The 16,242-nt window shown below is 43.8% G+C and overlaps 1 protein-coding gene across 2 annotated transcripts in view; it reads left to right on the top strand.

Annotated features, from left to right (window-relative positions):
- Window positions 1-16,242, top strand: part of UGGT2 (UDP-glucose glycoprotein glucosyltransferase 2) — a 1,923,861-nt gene that overhangs the window by 1,238,466 nt on the left and 669,153 nt on the right. For both annotated transcript variants that reach the window (XM_069639785.1, XM_069639786.1), the window contains one exon: window positions 13,118-13,202. In XM_069639785.1, the coding sequence (XP_069495886.1) occupies window positions 13,118-13,202 (85 nt within the window). The remainder of the gene's footprint in view (window positions 1-13,117; window positions 13,203-16,242) is intronic.

Genomic DNA, 16,242 nt, shown 5'->3' with positions numbered 1-16,242 from the left:
AAACCATCATATTGTGGACATACTGGTCGGGGAAATTCGATTGCCCTGGGGTCTGTTGTTCGAGGGGGCACGTCCCCGTCCCCCCTGATCGAGTTTTGGCTGGTGGCAGTGGATACTACTTTTTATATTCAACCACGAATATATCTCTATTGGATTTTCCCATCGTTCGAGGCTACCAACTTTAATTATTTAATTCTTATAGCCTCGAACATACCGCCGGTTTATATATTTAATATTAATTCACCGGTTGGTATTTTCTGCCAGAACTCGATTCTAAAATGGCGTTTGTGTTCTCTTCTGTGACTCCAACCCATGTCGAGCCCCTTCTTCCATTTTTTGGCGGGCTTCTCCACAGAAGTCTCCAAAAGTGGTGCCACTCTATCTGGGTACCACAGGGGGTGCAGGAGGGGGTTAAGGCACCCTGGACTGAGTTACCTTGGTAACTAAAGTCGCACTCTTGTGTGATTGGCCGGCCGGCTCACCACTTAGCATGTTTCATTGACAGCTAGGCTGAGTGAATGGGGGTGTGCTGCATAAAAGCAGGGCTTTGGGGACTGGAACTTCAGAAGTCGCCACAGGGCCTAAGAATCCGAGGAGGGAGAAGCTGAGCCGACCTGCAACGACGACACCACCGCTGGAGCCCTGCTGAACCGTCTCACCACTTTTTCCGACGACAGAGGAGATCTCCAGTCCGAGAGTCTTCTTCCTTTGACTGGTGGGGATAACCAGTTTTGCCTTCTTTTCACCTTTCTGGAGCATCTCATGGCCACCTTGCCCGTGCCAAGCACCCCGGCAACCGGAATACCACGGTTTACCGCTACTGCGAAGAGAAGGGTTGTACCTTTTAACCGGAGGACTCCACGGCTGGTTTCTTCCCTGGCAGTGCAACGACCTTCATCTTTCCTCCACGGCGAGACCTCTTCTTCCTCTGGACGAAACACCGACTTGCACCTGCTGCCAGGAACAACTGCCCCCGCTGGAGCTCCCTTCCCACTCAAGGTACTGTATCCCGCCTGGCTTCCCTTGCGACAGATCGTTCGGGGTGACAGTAAAGCCTCGCCTTTCTTACCTGGGCTAGCCTGGGACAACCTAGCTAACTTTTCCTGACTTGAATTTCATCATTTTTGTGCGAACTATCTACAAGACTCTTTAGGCATAACCCCACTGTGTGAACCTGGACCCCTTCTGCTTGCTCTCTCCAAGAGTGGGCCTGGCAATTGACTTCCTTGCTCTCCAGTAGAACTCTGCCTATCCTGCCTTACTGTGGTTCTTTGACTGACTGCCCTTGTCAGTCCCTACGCGGTCCGCTTCGCGGAGGGAAATGATTTAGTAGCAGAGGCTCCCAGGGCACACGCCTCTCAGCACACGCCTCCCAAAAAAAAGTGAAGAAACACTGTGCTCGACCAGCACTCGCTGCTAACACTGCTGACTGCCCTTGTCAGTCCCTTCGCCTTGTTTATTTATAACACGCTGAATACCCAGAAATTTCTAAGCGCGTACCCAGGGATCAAACCTGTGTTGCTCCGTATCGTCTTGCTTCCAAGACGAGCATGTTGCCCCTGAGCTATCCTCCCATCTTGGGTGGAAGCTAGAGAAGTGTAGCAATGTGTTTCTGTTACTTTGTTTCTTATATAATGAACACATTGCTGCAGTCCCTAATAAAGATATCCAGGAAGTTAATTTATTTTTTGCTGGTATTGATCGTAAACTGAATGCTTCTGTGGCATTGATTTATCCAAGAGCGGCCTGCCTCTAAGCCTTGCCAAATGAATGTACTAACAAGGGTAATTTTTTATACACCCTGGTTAAAACCTAACCCACAGGTACAACTGGTTTCCTGTTGGGTCTCCGCCTTTTCATTAATTGTTCCTGCATAATATCCTATTCCATCCCTTGATGAAATTACATAGTACACATATTATTCTTTGTTTACTTTTCTTTTTTTGCTATGTTTTTAAACCTATGGATAAAGCATTTTGAAACTCTTTAAAAATATGTTTGTTCGTACAATAAATGTAATTTCATGTACTCTCAGGATTTTCCTTTGGTTTTGTCTATGTGACTTTCTTTGAAAGCACACACCTCGCAATTTATATGGAGATTTAACTGAAATTGACAGAATTTAGGACTGTCACTAGCGTGGGTTCCCTTTTTTAGGTCCTTTGTTTTGAATGTTTATACAGCCCCAGCATGCACACTGGGGCACACCTATTGTTCGTATTCAAATGAAATAAGGTTGTCAATATAGCTACGCCATAGCCTTATTTGTTGACAAAACGGGTTTGGCTCAGATAACACAAAATTAAGTTCCCATGCTTCCATGAATAGTATAGCCAAACTGGGCGAAAAGGCCACACCCATAGCTCGCCAAAAAAATGTCTTTAAGTCCAAAGATCAATTCTTTCAACAGACCCAATGAACAGTTATCGAAAGTAATTCCAAAATGAACTCGGCAGATATCTGTCTAGGTGGAGGCTCATTAACAATAATTTCCTGAATACAGTGAATAGCCTCCTCCTGAGATATTCTCGTGTACAATGCTTGTATGTTTAAAGTGACCAGGACCTCCTCAGTAGGGTCAAATGCCCTGCCTTCAAAAAGTTGGATAACGGAGGAACTGTCTCTGATGTAACTCGGTTTTCTGGCTCAGAGGTTGTAAGAACTTATCTATGTTTTTACATATAGGGTTCAGGACTGACCTACATCCTGCTGCAATAAGACGCCCTGCTGGTTTCATGGCATCTTAATGTATTTTAGGAATAGCATAAAAGGATGGGATATAACATTCTAAGGGGTTTAAAAACCCGAATTCATTGTGTCTGAGCCTTACTTCTGCACCCTTATATTTCATATAGATTAATCATTTACTTTCACATCACACTTACGTTAAGTCATTCCAGTTCAACCAAGCTGACCTTTTAAATGCTTAAAATGTGAAGGCAACCTCTTTACTTAAGTACTGCAAAAACAACACATTTAAGTCACTAGTACATTGTATCCATTTACTTTACTCACTATTAAACTAGTGTATTTTATTATACCATTGCATCTCAAAAACATGTATTGCTACTACCACCATAGGCTAACAGCGGTACAGGCCTCAGGAAGGGGTTATATAGCTTGGGATAATGACATTTCCCCAATTTATTGCCCAAAACGAACAGGGTCTAGAAAAAGGTCCATGCGGTAGGCCACCCTGGACTTCCTCAAGAAGAAGGCAAAACAAAGGGTTACCATGATGGCGAAAGGGCCAGGGGTGTACTTCATTGTGTTCATGGTCCCCAAGCCACCAGAGAAGTTCTGCCTGATAATATTCCATCTTGAAGCGTTGTGATTTCATGAAAGATTCAAGGTTTTTAAGTCTGTCTCCAGAGGATCATCCATATAGTCCAGGAGGAGGATTTTTTAGCAGATGTTTATTTTCAGGGTATTTTTTTATTTTTTATTTTTTAAATTACATTTATAAAGCGCTCACACAGCCCGCAGGCATCGAGGCGCTGTTAGAGGAATCGTTTTTTTGTCTTAGTTACGTATTTATAACGCGCTTAAAAACCCAGAGGTTTCTAAGCGCGGACCCGGGGATCGAACCTGTGTTGCTTCATGTCGTCTTGCTTCCAAGACGCGCACGCTGCCGCTGAGCTATCCTCCCGGGTGTGTACTTTCACATTCCCATATGGTGATGGCATCAGCAGTACCTTAGATTTGCTGTAGAGGGGAACCATTGCCAGTTTGGGTGTTGACTTCAAACCAAAGGAGAGAACCCTCGAGTATTTATAAAGGTCTTGGGTCCAATGGTGGCATTGCTATATCTGAAGGGAATCCAGATATTTTCTTATGTTGATGACTGGCTCATCGAGGCCTCCTCAAGGGACACATTACTCTACCACGTATGACAGACCTGCACGACCTTCGAGAGCGTGGGGTACCTTATCAACTGGAACAAATCAAATTTGACACCTTACAAAGATTTCCAATTCATTGGGGCATGGTGCTGGACTCAGAAGGAAAGGTCTTTGCCGCCCAAAGCCAGAACACCTTTGTTCGTCAAGGGAGCTCCTCCGAAAACACAATGATACATCGCCTCTTTTGTGTTCCTAGTCCTCTTGGTCTGTCTACATATGAAGCTGCTTCTATATCATAGGTTTTGGAAGGACAAGGATCAGGATTTCAAGGCTTGTATCCCAGTGACAACATCCCTGAGATTGGTGCTAGAGTGGTGGCTTCAATGGAACAACCTTTTGAAGGAATTTCCTTTAAAACAGTCCCTGCCGACCTTTCTTACCACAGATGCAAGCATATTGGGTAGAGGAACGGTGGTAGGAAAGCAGTTTCAACAGGAAGAAGGGTTGGTACAGGAGCCAGCCAATTCCTTCAGATGGAGGAAGCTGGCAGTGGCAGATGAAGCCCTGTGGGCCTTCTCCCCAATCCTATAAGGGAAGACCGTTTTGCTTCAGATGGACGGTACCGTGGCTGTCTCGTACATCAAGAGGGTTCTTGCTCCAGGTCTCTGGGTGTTGTTGCAAGGACCCTTAGGTTTTTTGTGCAGAAGGACCTCCTGTTAGGAAGAATTCTCTTAAAAGGCTAATTTCCCAAACCTAGTGAGTCCCCAGCAGCTTTGCTGGATTTTTGGGGTTTGTTTTTTTCTCCTGCTAAGAGTGAGACTCTTTTACTCCCACTCTTAGGCATGATTTGAGGTATGTCTCTGACTATTTGTATGCTGTTACGCTCACCTGGACCCTACAGGGGTGTCGATCGGACCCGGACAGCTCCGGTCTCCGTCAACGTGATGCGTAGTGCAGAGATGACTGTCTGGACTGGCCCGCCTAGTATTGTCTGCTGGACCCGAAGAAGTATTTTCCTGCAAGTGGAGACAGGGATTAGCCACCTGTGGGTTTTAGTGATGGCCTCCCCACTGATCTCGCTCTCCTCCACTAATCACCTCCGATATCCCCTTAGTAACCTCACCTTATGTTTGTAAAAGATGAGCTCTCCATCCTGCCTGTCTTGCAGGGGCGCGTAGATACCAGTTACTTCACTGGTTTGAAGGCGTTGGGAGAGTTCCGGTAAGCATTGACTCTGAAGTCCCAGGCGGGATTGGTAAGTATCAAGTTCAAAGAGTTCAATGTGCCCGATGTTCACTCTTGTCCCCTTCCTTCCTTAAATTGCAACTGGGTTCGTGAGAAGAAGGTCTCGTAGCTGCTGCTGGCGTTCAGGTAAGAGTCTGTGTTACCCAACGCTGTCCGGTAACTATTGCATGCGTTAACGTGTTGTTTTTCTCCCTCTTTACAGATGCGGCATATGAAGATATGGAGAATAATACCGCCGGTGGTAAATCAGGCAAGTCTATGGTGGTAAGAGTTATTTGTTGATTCCCTTGGCTCACCTTGTTATTATTGTGCCCCTAGGTGCCCCGAGTATGGGGAAGAAATGATGGAGACAGTGCCGGATCGAAAGATGCTGTGAGAACTGGTGAGTATGGCGCCGTGCTGGAGCTGGCGATGCGACGCGTGCAGGACTGATGTACTGTCCAGGTTGGGAGATGAAATGGATCCAGAATCAGGTGAGGAATTTGAAATAAGTTCGTTTTTTAACCTTGTCCTTTTCTTCCTCTTTATTCTAGGAGCTCCGGATTCGAGGCGGGCGTGGCAGAAGACTGGATGCTGGCTGTAGGCACGCGGGCGTGGCAGAAGACTGGATGCCGGCTGCAGGCACGGTGAGAGTCACGCTGCTGGATGCAGAATAACACGAAGCATGTGCTGCTGTTCGGGCGTGGTTTAAATAGCCTCCAAAGTAGTCCCAGGAAAGAAGTTCCCCAGGACCACACCCAAGTAAAAAATAGTCCCTGTAGTAAAATAGTCCCATCCAGGCTTCACGTTGGCTTGGATTTATTTGCAGCATGGTCTGCATGAGGTAAGTAATGTCTATGAGCCTGGCGCCTATGGCGCCAGGACTGATTTTTATTATGAGCCTGGTGCCTACGGCGCCAGGACCGAACCCAGACAGCCCCTAGCTGGGGCTGCTGGGGTTTTTGTAAATGTCTGGATGCCTGCTCCCGGGCTGATGGGCTTGATCCGGATTCCCGAGGGTAGGCATCATGACATATGCTTATGGGCTATGTTTTTTTTTTTTTACTCCATAGGGTATCATCTGTTTTTCATGTGTGTTACACAGCACCCTCAGTGCAGTAACACAGGGGTGTCATAGTGACCCCCCAAACATAGACTCCATACTCTGGGACTGACTACTGTCTCCCAGGGCATGAAAAAGTCACCATTGACTTTACTAGTCCTAAATTGTGAACAGAACCAGTTCAAACCATCATATTGTGGAAGTACTGGAAGGGGCTAATTATATTGCCCCTGGGTCTGTTTTCAAGGGGGCACTGTCCAGTCCCCCCTTGTCGAGTTTCTGGCTGGTGGCAGTGGTTACCACACAAAATATTCAACCGGAATATATCCAATGGGATTTTCCCATTGATTTTAAACGCACCACTTTTTGGTGCAATGTTAAAGATACCGCCGGTTTATTTATTTAATATTAAATCAACGGTTGGGTCTTTTTGCCAGAACTCTTTTCTAAAATGGTGTTCGTGTCTGTCCCTGTAACTCTGACCAAGGTCCAGCCCTTTGTTACACTTTTTGGCGGGCTTCTCCACAGAAGCCCTCCAAATGGTGCCACTCTGTCTGGGTTCCACAGGATGTGTGGGGAGGGGAATTGGCACCCTGGACTGCGTTGCCTTAGCAACTCAAGTCGCACTCTATTCTGATTGGCCCAGTAGTGAGCCGCCCGGCTCACCACTTAGCATGTTTGGGTGACAGCTAGGCTGTTGAATGGGGGGGTTTTCTGCATAAAAGCAAGGCTTTTGGGACTGGAACTTCAGAAGTCGCCACAGGACCTAAGAATCCAAAGAGGGAAGAAGCTAAGCCATCTTCAACGACATCACCAGTGGAGCCCTGCTGCAACGACCTCACCACTTTCCCGACGACAAGAGAAGATCTTCTGCTGGAAGAGTCTTCTCCCTCTGAGCTGGTGGGATCAACCAGTTCGCCACTTCGCCTTCCAAAGACGTCTCTTGGTCGACCCACCTGTGCCAAGCACCCCGGCGACCGGATAGCCAAGCTTCACCACTTTGACCGTGAATAAAAGGAACGCACCTTTTACCGACAAACTCCGCGGCTGGTCTCTTCCCTGGGCAGTACAACGACTACAAGTTTCCTCCTCGACGAGATCTTCTCTTCCCCTGGTCGGAACCACGACTTGCATCCACTGCCAGGAACAACTGCCGCCGCTGGAGCTTCCTCTCTCTTTAAGGTACTGTGTTCCACCTGGCCTCCCTTTCTTCGGATTGCTAAAGGTGACCCTTAAATCCTTGGCTTTCCAACTGGGTTGGCTCCAGACCTTCTAACTTTACTTCTCGAATCACCCCACCTCTTTTGAACACCCTGCAAAGACTTTTAGTGCATTTTAAACCGTGTGATCCTGGGCACATTTCGCTTTGCTCCATTTAAAGTGGGCCTGGCCTATGAACTTTGGCTCTACAGTGTATACTGCCTTCACTGACTTGCTTTGGGCTTAGAAAAGTGTTGGGAACTGTTTTATTTTTATGCTCTGCCTTTTTCTCTCCCTTTAACCTAATTATTGGAGTGCCATCTAAGTTACACGCTCACCTCTGTTTTGACAAAAAGTGGTGTTTTAACTTAGACTTGTCTAGTAATTGCTAGGGGAGGTGTAAATACTTTTCTAATTGTGTTTTGAACTTTCTTGTACTTATAGTGCTAGTGTATTTTCTAAAGTGTGTGTTAAATAATTATATACTTTGATACAAAGCTCTGGTCAGTGTTTGCTTGTTCCACTGTGTTTTTGGCCCTATTGTGTATACTCTATATACTGCCTTACTCTTCTTGAGAGAAGTCTGACTGCTCATCCACAGCTACCAGGTAAATCTGGGTGGTACAGACTGCTACCAATTGGGTTTACTGCTTACTCCTGTAGTCTTAATCTTTTTGCAGTGATCCCCAAGGGAACTGCACAGGATTCTGCCTAACACCTCCTTCCCCTCAGTTCACATCAGGGGCCTGGACAACATTGTAGCGGACATGCTGAGCATGGTCTTTCAATCTGTGGTGTGGGAACTTCGTGGGTGAGGGGGTGTGTCCGTCAGTATATGCAGGAACTTCGGGACCCCCAATGTAGGCCTATTTGCCTTACCCCAGAACACGAAGACTCACAGGTTTTGTACACCATTCCCTTTCCATAGGTCATGGGGGGTGAAATGTTATGGCCACCCCTTGGCTGAAGGTCCTCCTGTATGTGTTCCCTCCACTTCCTCTCCTTCCGAAGGACCTCCTGAATGTCAGAGTATAAGATGATGGTCATCTTGGTGGTTCCTTTCTGTCCCATAGGGGTAGGTTTCTCCTTCTGCTGGAGCTCACAGTTGCAACCGTCTTCCTCCTCACAAGACATCCAGTTCCTGTCTTGCAGACTCTGGGCAGATGTATTCTAGCTGTTTTCTGGCTTTGCGGGGCTTGGAAATTGAGAGGAAAAAGCTGCAGCAGTGGGGTCTGTCCCTGAAACCAGCCGAACCCATTCAGAAAGGTAAGAGGTATTTTACCTTGAAGGCAAATGACAGGCACTGGAGGGTGTTCCAGGACTGGTGCTTGAAAAAGGGATTGAGCGGTCACACAGCCAGATTCCTAGCATCCTCCCATTCCTACAGTAAAGTTTTGATCGAACCTAAGCCAGGACTAATTCCAATGGATACACATGACACTCAGACCTCACAGTACTGCGCTACTGTTAAAAGATGGCAGCCCAAATGCTGGCTACCCACACTCTGTACAGCGCTCTGCTGCTCTCGAGCTAGGTCTGCGCTATAAACAATAAAAAAATATTTACAAAAAAATAAAATAGGACTTGCTGTCTCTAGCCTGATGGTCCAATGGGCTGCAATAAGGATAAGGGCTTTTTGAGAGTCTGGTGGGTTGGGCTCTGACATATGTACCTTGGTTAATAAACATTTTAAGAATGTTTCCCTAACTTGACAAATGTCAGCTCCAGCGTTGCCTCCGTAGGACCTACATTTAGTATTGAAGGTGTTCGTCTCCTGCCTTTGAGTCTTTGCAGGAGATTCCCCTAAAACGCCTCTCTCTTAAAACTGTCTTTTTGGTTGCCATTGCTGCAGCAATGAAGCTAGGAGAAATGTGTAAATTAACATGCAGACCTCCCCCCGTTTTCTGGTGATTCGAGAGGAAGCTCTCTTCCTTAGATGCGACCCTGCTTTCTTTCAGTAAGTGGTGTCTACGTTTCATGTTTTTCAGTATGCTGTTCTTCCGGCCTTCTTGCCCAATCCTTTGTCTCTGGTGGAGTGGGTTGAAGTAATCTAGATGTCAGTCGGATGGTCTTGATCTATATGGAGCTTTACCAAGCCTTAAGGAAGTCTAATAGTCTTTTTGTAACTTTGGGCGAGGGCAGGCTGCTTGTAAGACAATGGTCCACACAGTCAGCCAGTGGTTTAGGCAAGCGATCTCCATTGCATATCAATCCTCACTGGCTGGGTTATCCAGGGTCGGTCTTCTAGAGCAGTGGCTGCTTCTTGGGCAAAGGCTCATGGGATGTCCATTCAAGAGATTTGCAGGGTGTCTTTTCTGCAAATCCTAACAATCTTTTTATAAAGGACTATGGTGTACTGAGTGCAGGTATCCTCTGGAAGGTGTCAGGTTAAAATGTCAAACATTTGGTCGAATTACACCAAAACACCAGGGCCCGGCTTAGGCCAAATCAGGAAGGCAATATGACCAAAATGGTGCCCCAAAACAGAGGGGTAAAGCAGGGATGCGTCACAGCACCCCTGATTTACAACCTCTATGTATATGACATTCCCGCAGTATTGGCTGAAATTGACAACTGCCCTCCGAAAATAGGTGAGGCGCCATGCAATGTACTTGCATACGCCGATGATTTGGTTGTATTTGATAAAACCATTAGTGGGCTTTGGCACTCTACTACCACTTTGTGGGAATACGCTAGCCTGAATGGTCTGACTATCAACTTAGACAAAAACCAAAGTACTCGGATTCACCGGTAAAAGGGCTTCCCGAGTTAACTTGATGGTGGGTAAAATAATCATACCTTATGCACTCTCCTATCGCTACCTCGGAATTGACATTGAGCCAAAGGGCGACTGCTGGCACTGTAGACAAGGACGCAAAACCAGGGCAGCGCAAGTCACTGCACTGATTGTTCCGTTCTCCAATAAGCAGGGCGGCTATACGCTCTGGGGGACACATCACCTCTATATACAAGTGTTTGTCCCTATGATCACTTATGGTCTTGAGGCTCTTCTTTCATTTGATTTAGCCTGGCTTCAAGTGATGGAAGGCAAATTTTTGCGTAGGATATTAGGATTGTCTCCAGGCGTGCCCATGGCTTTAATAAGACTTGAAATGGACCTCCCATCACTGCAAGCAATTGTCCTCAAAAAGAGAGCCGGTCTCTACATAAAGATGACTAGTGGTTGCTCTAATCCTCTACTGTCTGTGATACACCAGGAAGTGGCCAGAAAATATACCACCTCACCCCTATTCAAATTGATGTCAGAATTCTTTGCGGACATAGGTTGGGTACATGGAGGCGTAGTATATACTAAGGAAGTCCAAAACGCACTCGGCAAAAGGGTGGACCTTTGGGACTGGCATGAGAATTTTGCACATCTGAGCACTCTGAAGAGCTACCAATTCATTAAGTACAGATTGTACACTTTTATGAAACCTCAAGCATATTTGAACCTTTGTCCGACGAAAAGGCTCAGACGTTTTATCATCCTGTTCAGACTAGAACAACTACCCACTTTATGTAACCAGGGACCTCGAGAAAACATCCCTGTCCATGAACGAATTTGTCGCCTTTGCAAATCACCTGAATGCTTGGAGACAGCGAAACATCTCCTTACGGATTGCTTGACATTCTCTAGTACAATAACATCACATCTTGCTGAGTTTGTTCACAATATTCAAACCATTAGTGAAATGTCATTCTGGCTGTATTGTACTAACACCTGCAACTTGTTCATAGCCCTCTATAGCAAATGGCCAAAAATTGAACTAAAGCTGGGCCCCTTGATTTGAATAATGTATGCGCTGTAAGGCGAAGTAAGACATGCCACCGTGGGACCAGTTACTGGCATACTATAAACATCTGCCTATCTCACGATCTGGATGCGATTAGACTTGTAAATATGTATAGCATTTCTCAATAGGTTTAAGTTTGCTTGGCACTTGAGGTAAAGATGGTAATACTGTTTATTTTCGATTTTATACTTTATTCTGAAAATTTGATTTATTATTATCTGTGTATCTAAAATTTTTATATCAGTTGTTGATTATGTGTTTATTGTTCTTAATGCTATTGTTATTGTTATTAACGAACAAATAGTTATTATGTGTAAAGTTTGAATTTTCTTTCATACTATATCACATTAAAATTTAAATTAAAATTACAAAAATGTCAAAAAAATGTAAATTTTTTTTTTAATGCTTTATTTTTTTATTTACATGTTTTTTTGGGTTCTGCAAGTAACAAAAGGGTTAAAACGGAAAACAAAAATTAAAAAGGTTGGGTTAGGGGGAACCCCCCCATTTCGAACAAAAAACAAACAAAAAAAAGACATTCGAAAAAAAAATGTTACTTTATTTTTTCGACATTTTGACTTTCGACAAAATGTAATTCGAAAATATCACTATAATCTCCTCTGGGCCATGTTTTCTGTGAACTGATTGTTAATGAAGTGGTGATAAGCGATGCGCATGGCATCATTTGTGGATTTCTCTAACCCCATTCTGAACACTGAGTTGGTATATCTCACTAGTACGTGGAGGATGACGGACATGGAGGTAATGTGGGGAATTTCTACTGGTAATCTCTATCACTCCTAGTCCAACTCTACCTCATCACAGTACTTGTGTCCTCACCTCTACCTCCCGAAATGCCTGCATGGGGTATGACTTGGTTATACTTAACTCAAGGCTGTCGGACACAGGAGAGGTTATATCCCCAGGAAGCGGCGGGACAAAGAGAAATAAACAATACATATAAAACAAGAGGTTCCTGGGGGAGGTGGATCACCTCACAAGTAAGTATTGTGAGAAGTAAGAGTTAGACTAGGAGTAATGAAGGTTGCCAGTAAGTAATCCCCACATTTTGGAACTGTTAGTTATTTTTCTATGAATGCAACCAGCACAAAAGAAGCTAAGGAAGTGAAACATTTTCAGAAAAACACAAATCTATGGAAGACTATTTAACAAAACCAAATTACTGATTTTCTAAAAACGTTTAATAGAAAAATAAATTATAATGAGAGGAAATTATGGGAATTCTGAGGAAGCCCCTTTTCCATTTGTTTTATTTGTCCCTTAAATGATAATACTTTATTTCTACCACATGTATTTCTGAGTCTAAGGTGCCATCCCAAATATGGCCTCCATATTTACATATGACAGAATGTCCCGAATGGAAAGACTCAGATGTTAGTTTATATTCTATGTTGATGTAATGCACTCCGGCGATAACAGCAGGCTGTGGCTTTACCACGCTGAGTCTTGCTACAGAGCGTGTTTATTTTGCTTAGTTTGTCCCTGTGTTTAGAGGACCACGGAAAAGATAGAACACAATCAAATAAGAAAAAGGAAAACCAAAGACTTCTCTGGAGGATGTGTTTTGGGCGGAGATGAGTGTGAATGGGAGTGAATTTCCATGGGTTTTTAATATCTATGGGCATTGAATGGGCTGGTAGATAATTAAAGGACATCTGTAGCCGTGTGTCCCTCCTGAAATGCTGTTTTCACTTTTCTATAGTCCTATGCCAATATTTTAGATTTATAGCTCAGCCCTTTAGTAAAGCGCCATTGTCTAAAGCAGTACTGCTAAGAAAGCTGATAAAGTAGAAAAAACAACCCTTCTGTCTGTCGCTCTGAAGTACTGGGCAACTCTTTTAGACCTATTAGATGTGGCTTCAAGTTTCACACAGGATTTACAGCAGGGAGCGGTTTACACCAGTTTAATGGAATTCATCTTCCTTGTTTGAGATCTTGTTTTTGTAATGCTTTTTCTTTTTCTTTTTTAGACACACTGGTACAGATTCAAAAGCAGACCACGGAGATGTTGTTGTAGCATTAAACAGCTTCAGAAGCAAAATTATCAAAGTGCAGGTATTGTATGTAAGCTGTTGATGTTTATGCACTGTTCATTTTGAAAAGGGAAGACCCTTGGTTGAACTGTAACCTGGCAAAAGGTTTAATGAAAAAGCCATACATCTGCACCTTCACCTGCACCAAGTACCGACATTGTACCTTGCGATGCTCTACCTCAGTGCAGTGTTAAGCACTTGAAACACTTGGATATGGGCACATTATAAATGCCATATCATATCCTGTACCTAAATCCAAAGAAAAAACGGGTAATAATATTTACATGTGAATGAGATATTTCATATAGTGCCTCTGTATATCAATTTCCTGCTAAATGCTGGTCTTGAAGTCAAAACTAGGGTCATGTTTTCTTTTTTTTCTTTTATAAAGTTGTTTTAATTATACTGCAACGTTTTCAACAAAATTGGTCTTTGTCACATTCGATAATCTGTCAGGCCCCGGAGTAGGGTTATTACTAAGGGCTCAGTGAATGTGAGAGGGGATCAAAACTATGGATTCTGTCCCACAAGATTATCAACTTTGCTACTAGGACTCTCTTTGAACTCCCTCTTCTTCATCCCTACTTCCTCCTATTGCAAGCAGACTGCTGGCTAACTATGCAAAACAGGGCCAAATTCAAATTTCTCCTACTGGTGCATAAATGCATCCATGGTAAGGCACTGCTGTATCTATCTTCTTCTATCAACCCCTGCAAACAACACCCCTGTGGCACCTCAGCCACCCTATGCTTCCTCTCGATTCCGCTCTTTCACTCTTCTTGTTATGCTTACTCAGATCTCCTTTCTCTCTGCAATCTGAATCACGGACCACATCAATGTTTTCAAAAGCAAATTGAAAACCCACCTCCTTGCTTATGAGCTATCTTTTTGACACACCATCCAGCCTTACTATTTGTACCTTTCCCCACCACTAACCGGACTCTTCCCTCTCTTTTCACCACAACACTGTACTTAATATTTTGAGGTCATAGCTCATGATAAGCTGGTTGGACTGCCTACCCACAGATGTTTATTTGTGTTAAGTTTGTCCACCATATTGTTCCCTGTATCTGTCCAATATACTCCTTCTCAAACCCAGTCATCATGCCACTCTAACTATTCCCCATGCTCACTGTCTCCAGTTTATCTGCTATATTACCTTTTGTACACTTCTTTGTGACGAAAATAACTTTTCCCTGTATGTATGCAAATAAATAAATACAAAATGAGTTTTAAGGAGCTTGCGAAATGCTTGGAAGAAGGTCTGTAGGACACTGAGTGATTTGTTCTGCGTTGTCCTCGGACAGCGAAACGTTAATCCCGCCTTTTGACTAATTTGGCCTTAGGAATCCTGACCATGTTTTTCTTTTTCTAGATCAAAGTGCCCTTGCAGAGGTGTAAGTAAGGAGGAGCACCCCAGGATAATGTGGGGCATGATCCTACAGACACTTAGACAAGGGTTGGGTCTTCAAAGAGAATCCTGGCACAGAATAGGGGCCAATAATGAGCTCTCCTACCTACCCTCTTATACTGAAGCGGATTCAAATTTCTGTATGCCTGTGATGGTATTGCAGCCCAATTTTGGCTAGGAAGAACACTTTTTAGTTGGCTTATAGCATCATTGCCTTTAAGAATATTTGCACAAAACAGTCCCAAAAGAATATATACTTGACTGAATTGTTAGGAACATTTTGTGTGATTTCATCCAAGTGAAGAGGGGCAGTCCCAAAACCTACCATTTTCAACTCATTCACCATTGACACATGTTTGGTTGCACCTACGATCTGAACTGCTAGATAGATTCTGATCAATTCTTTGTAAAGACCTTGCGTCTGATCCTGAGTCCCATGCCGTATCTGGTTTGGCACAAATCAATCCAGCTGTTTCTTTTGAATGTGCTCTGAAATAGACAAACATCAACTGATATCTTGGTTTGCCTGGTGCAATCCACTGACCCATCTATGGCCAATCATCCCCATATTGCCTACTTTGGGTTCGACTCTGTGAATACACTTTTCGGTGGTTCACCAACCTAGTAAGAGGCAAGACGATGAGCTGGTTGAAAAATAGCCAATCTAATTGGTTGCAGGTTTGGAAAGTGTTTCAAACTAACAGCATGTGGTTGCAAACAGGAGCGGATGATGTTGTTGCAGTCAGTCTTGCTCTGAAAATCATTTTGCTGGATCAGTATTTTCCAGTGGGGCAGGTAGTTGCATCTGTCAGGACACAGGGATATGCAGAAGAGCCGACCAGTGTTAGATGTATTTTGGGTTTATATCTATTACTTCGGGTTATTTCTATTGTGGTATTTTTGCTATGGTGGTGTTTTTTTTATAGTGGTGAGACTAATTTCATAATACTGCCTAATAATTATATCACAAGGGTCACTAACAACAAACAAATACTGGACTTATTACACAGAATAGATGGCTCATGCCGTCCTATGGTATCTTATGTACAATACCACATTATGCCCTTTTGGCTTTGTTTCAACAAATGTAAAGCATTAATTTGAAATACAGCACATTCATTCAGCCTCTCTAAGTAAAACAATTAATTGCGGCTACTTTGCTTTGAGATATTTCTTATTGCACGTCTGCATCTCTCTATGCATGTCAAATCAAAAGGACTGAATGCAGAATTAAGTATGAGACTAAATTACTTTTTGAACTTGTTCTTTATCATAAAATAGAATGATGCACGTTAGACAGAGTGACACTTATGCCCTCATTGCACTTCACAGTGCAAGCACGTCTTTTCTTACAATGGCTTTCAGCGCTCTATCTGTGCAAAGCTCTGCCAATTGACCTTGGCTTCGTAACAAAACTTGGCAGGGTAAATATACTTTGAATAACATTAGAACTTTGAGAAATATAAACACAGAAGTACATGCACGTTGACACTTGAATCGCTAATGCAGCACCTAAAATGAACTGGATTATTTAACCTGTACTGCATAGTATTACTCATATCACCAGCACCTCAATTAACCTCATATTTACCTAAATCTGTTGGCGATATTCCCGACTCAGCTTGGCAGTGAAATCTTCCCCAACCTTTCT

The sequence above is a fragment of the Ambystoma mexicanum genome, chromosome 7q, assembly GCF_040938575.1.
Source record: "Ambystoma mexicanum isolate Mex_15411 chromosome 7q, UKY_AmexF1_1, whole genome shotgun sequence".
NCBI classification, from domain to species: Eukaryota; Metazoa; Chordata; class Amphibia; order Caudata; family Ambystomatidae; genus Ambystoma; species Ambystoma mexicanum.
Note: the sequence above shows the minus strand (reverse complement) of the source record. Positions and strands in the feature narration are given on the sequence as shown.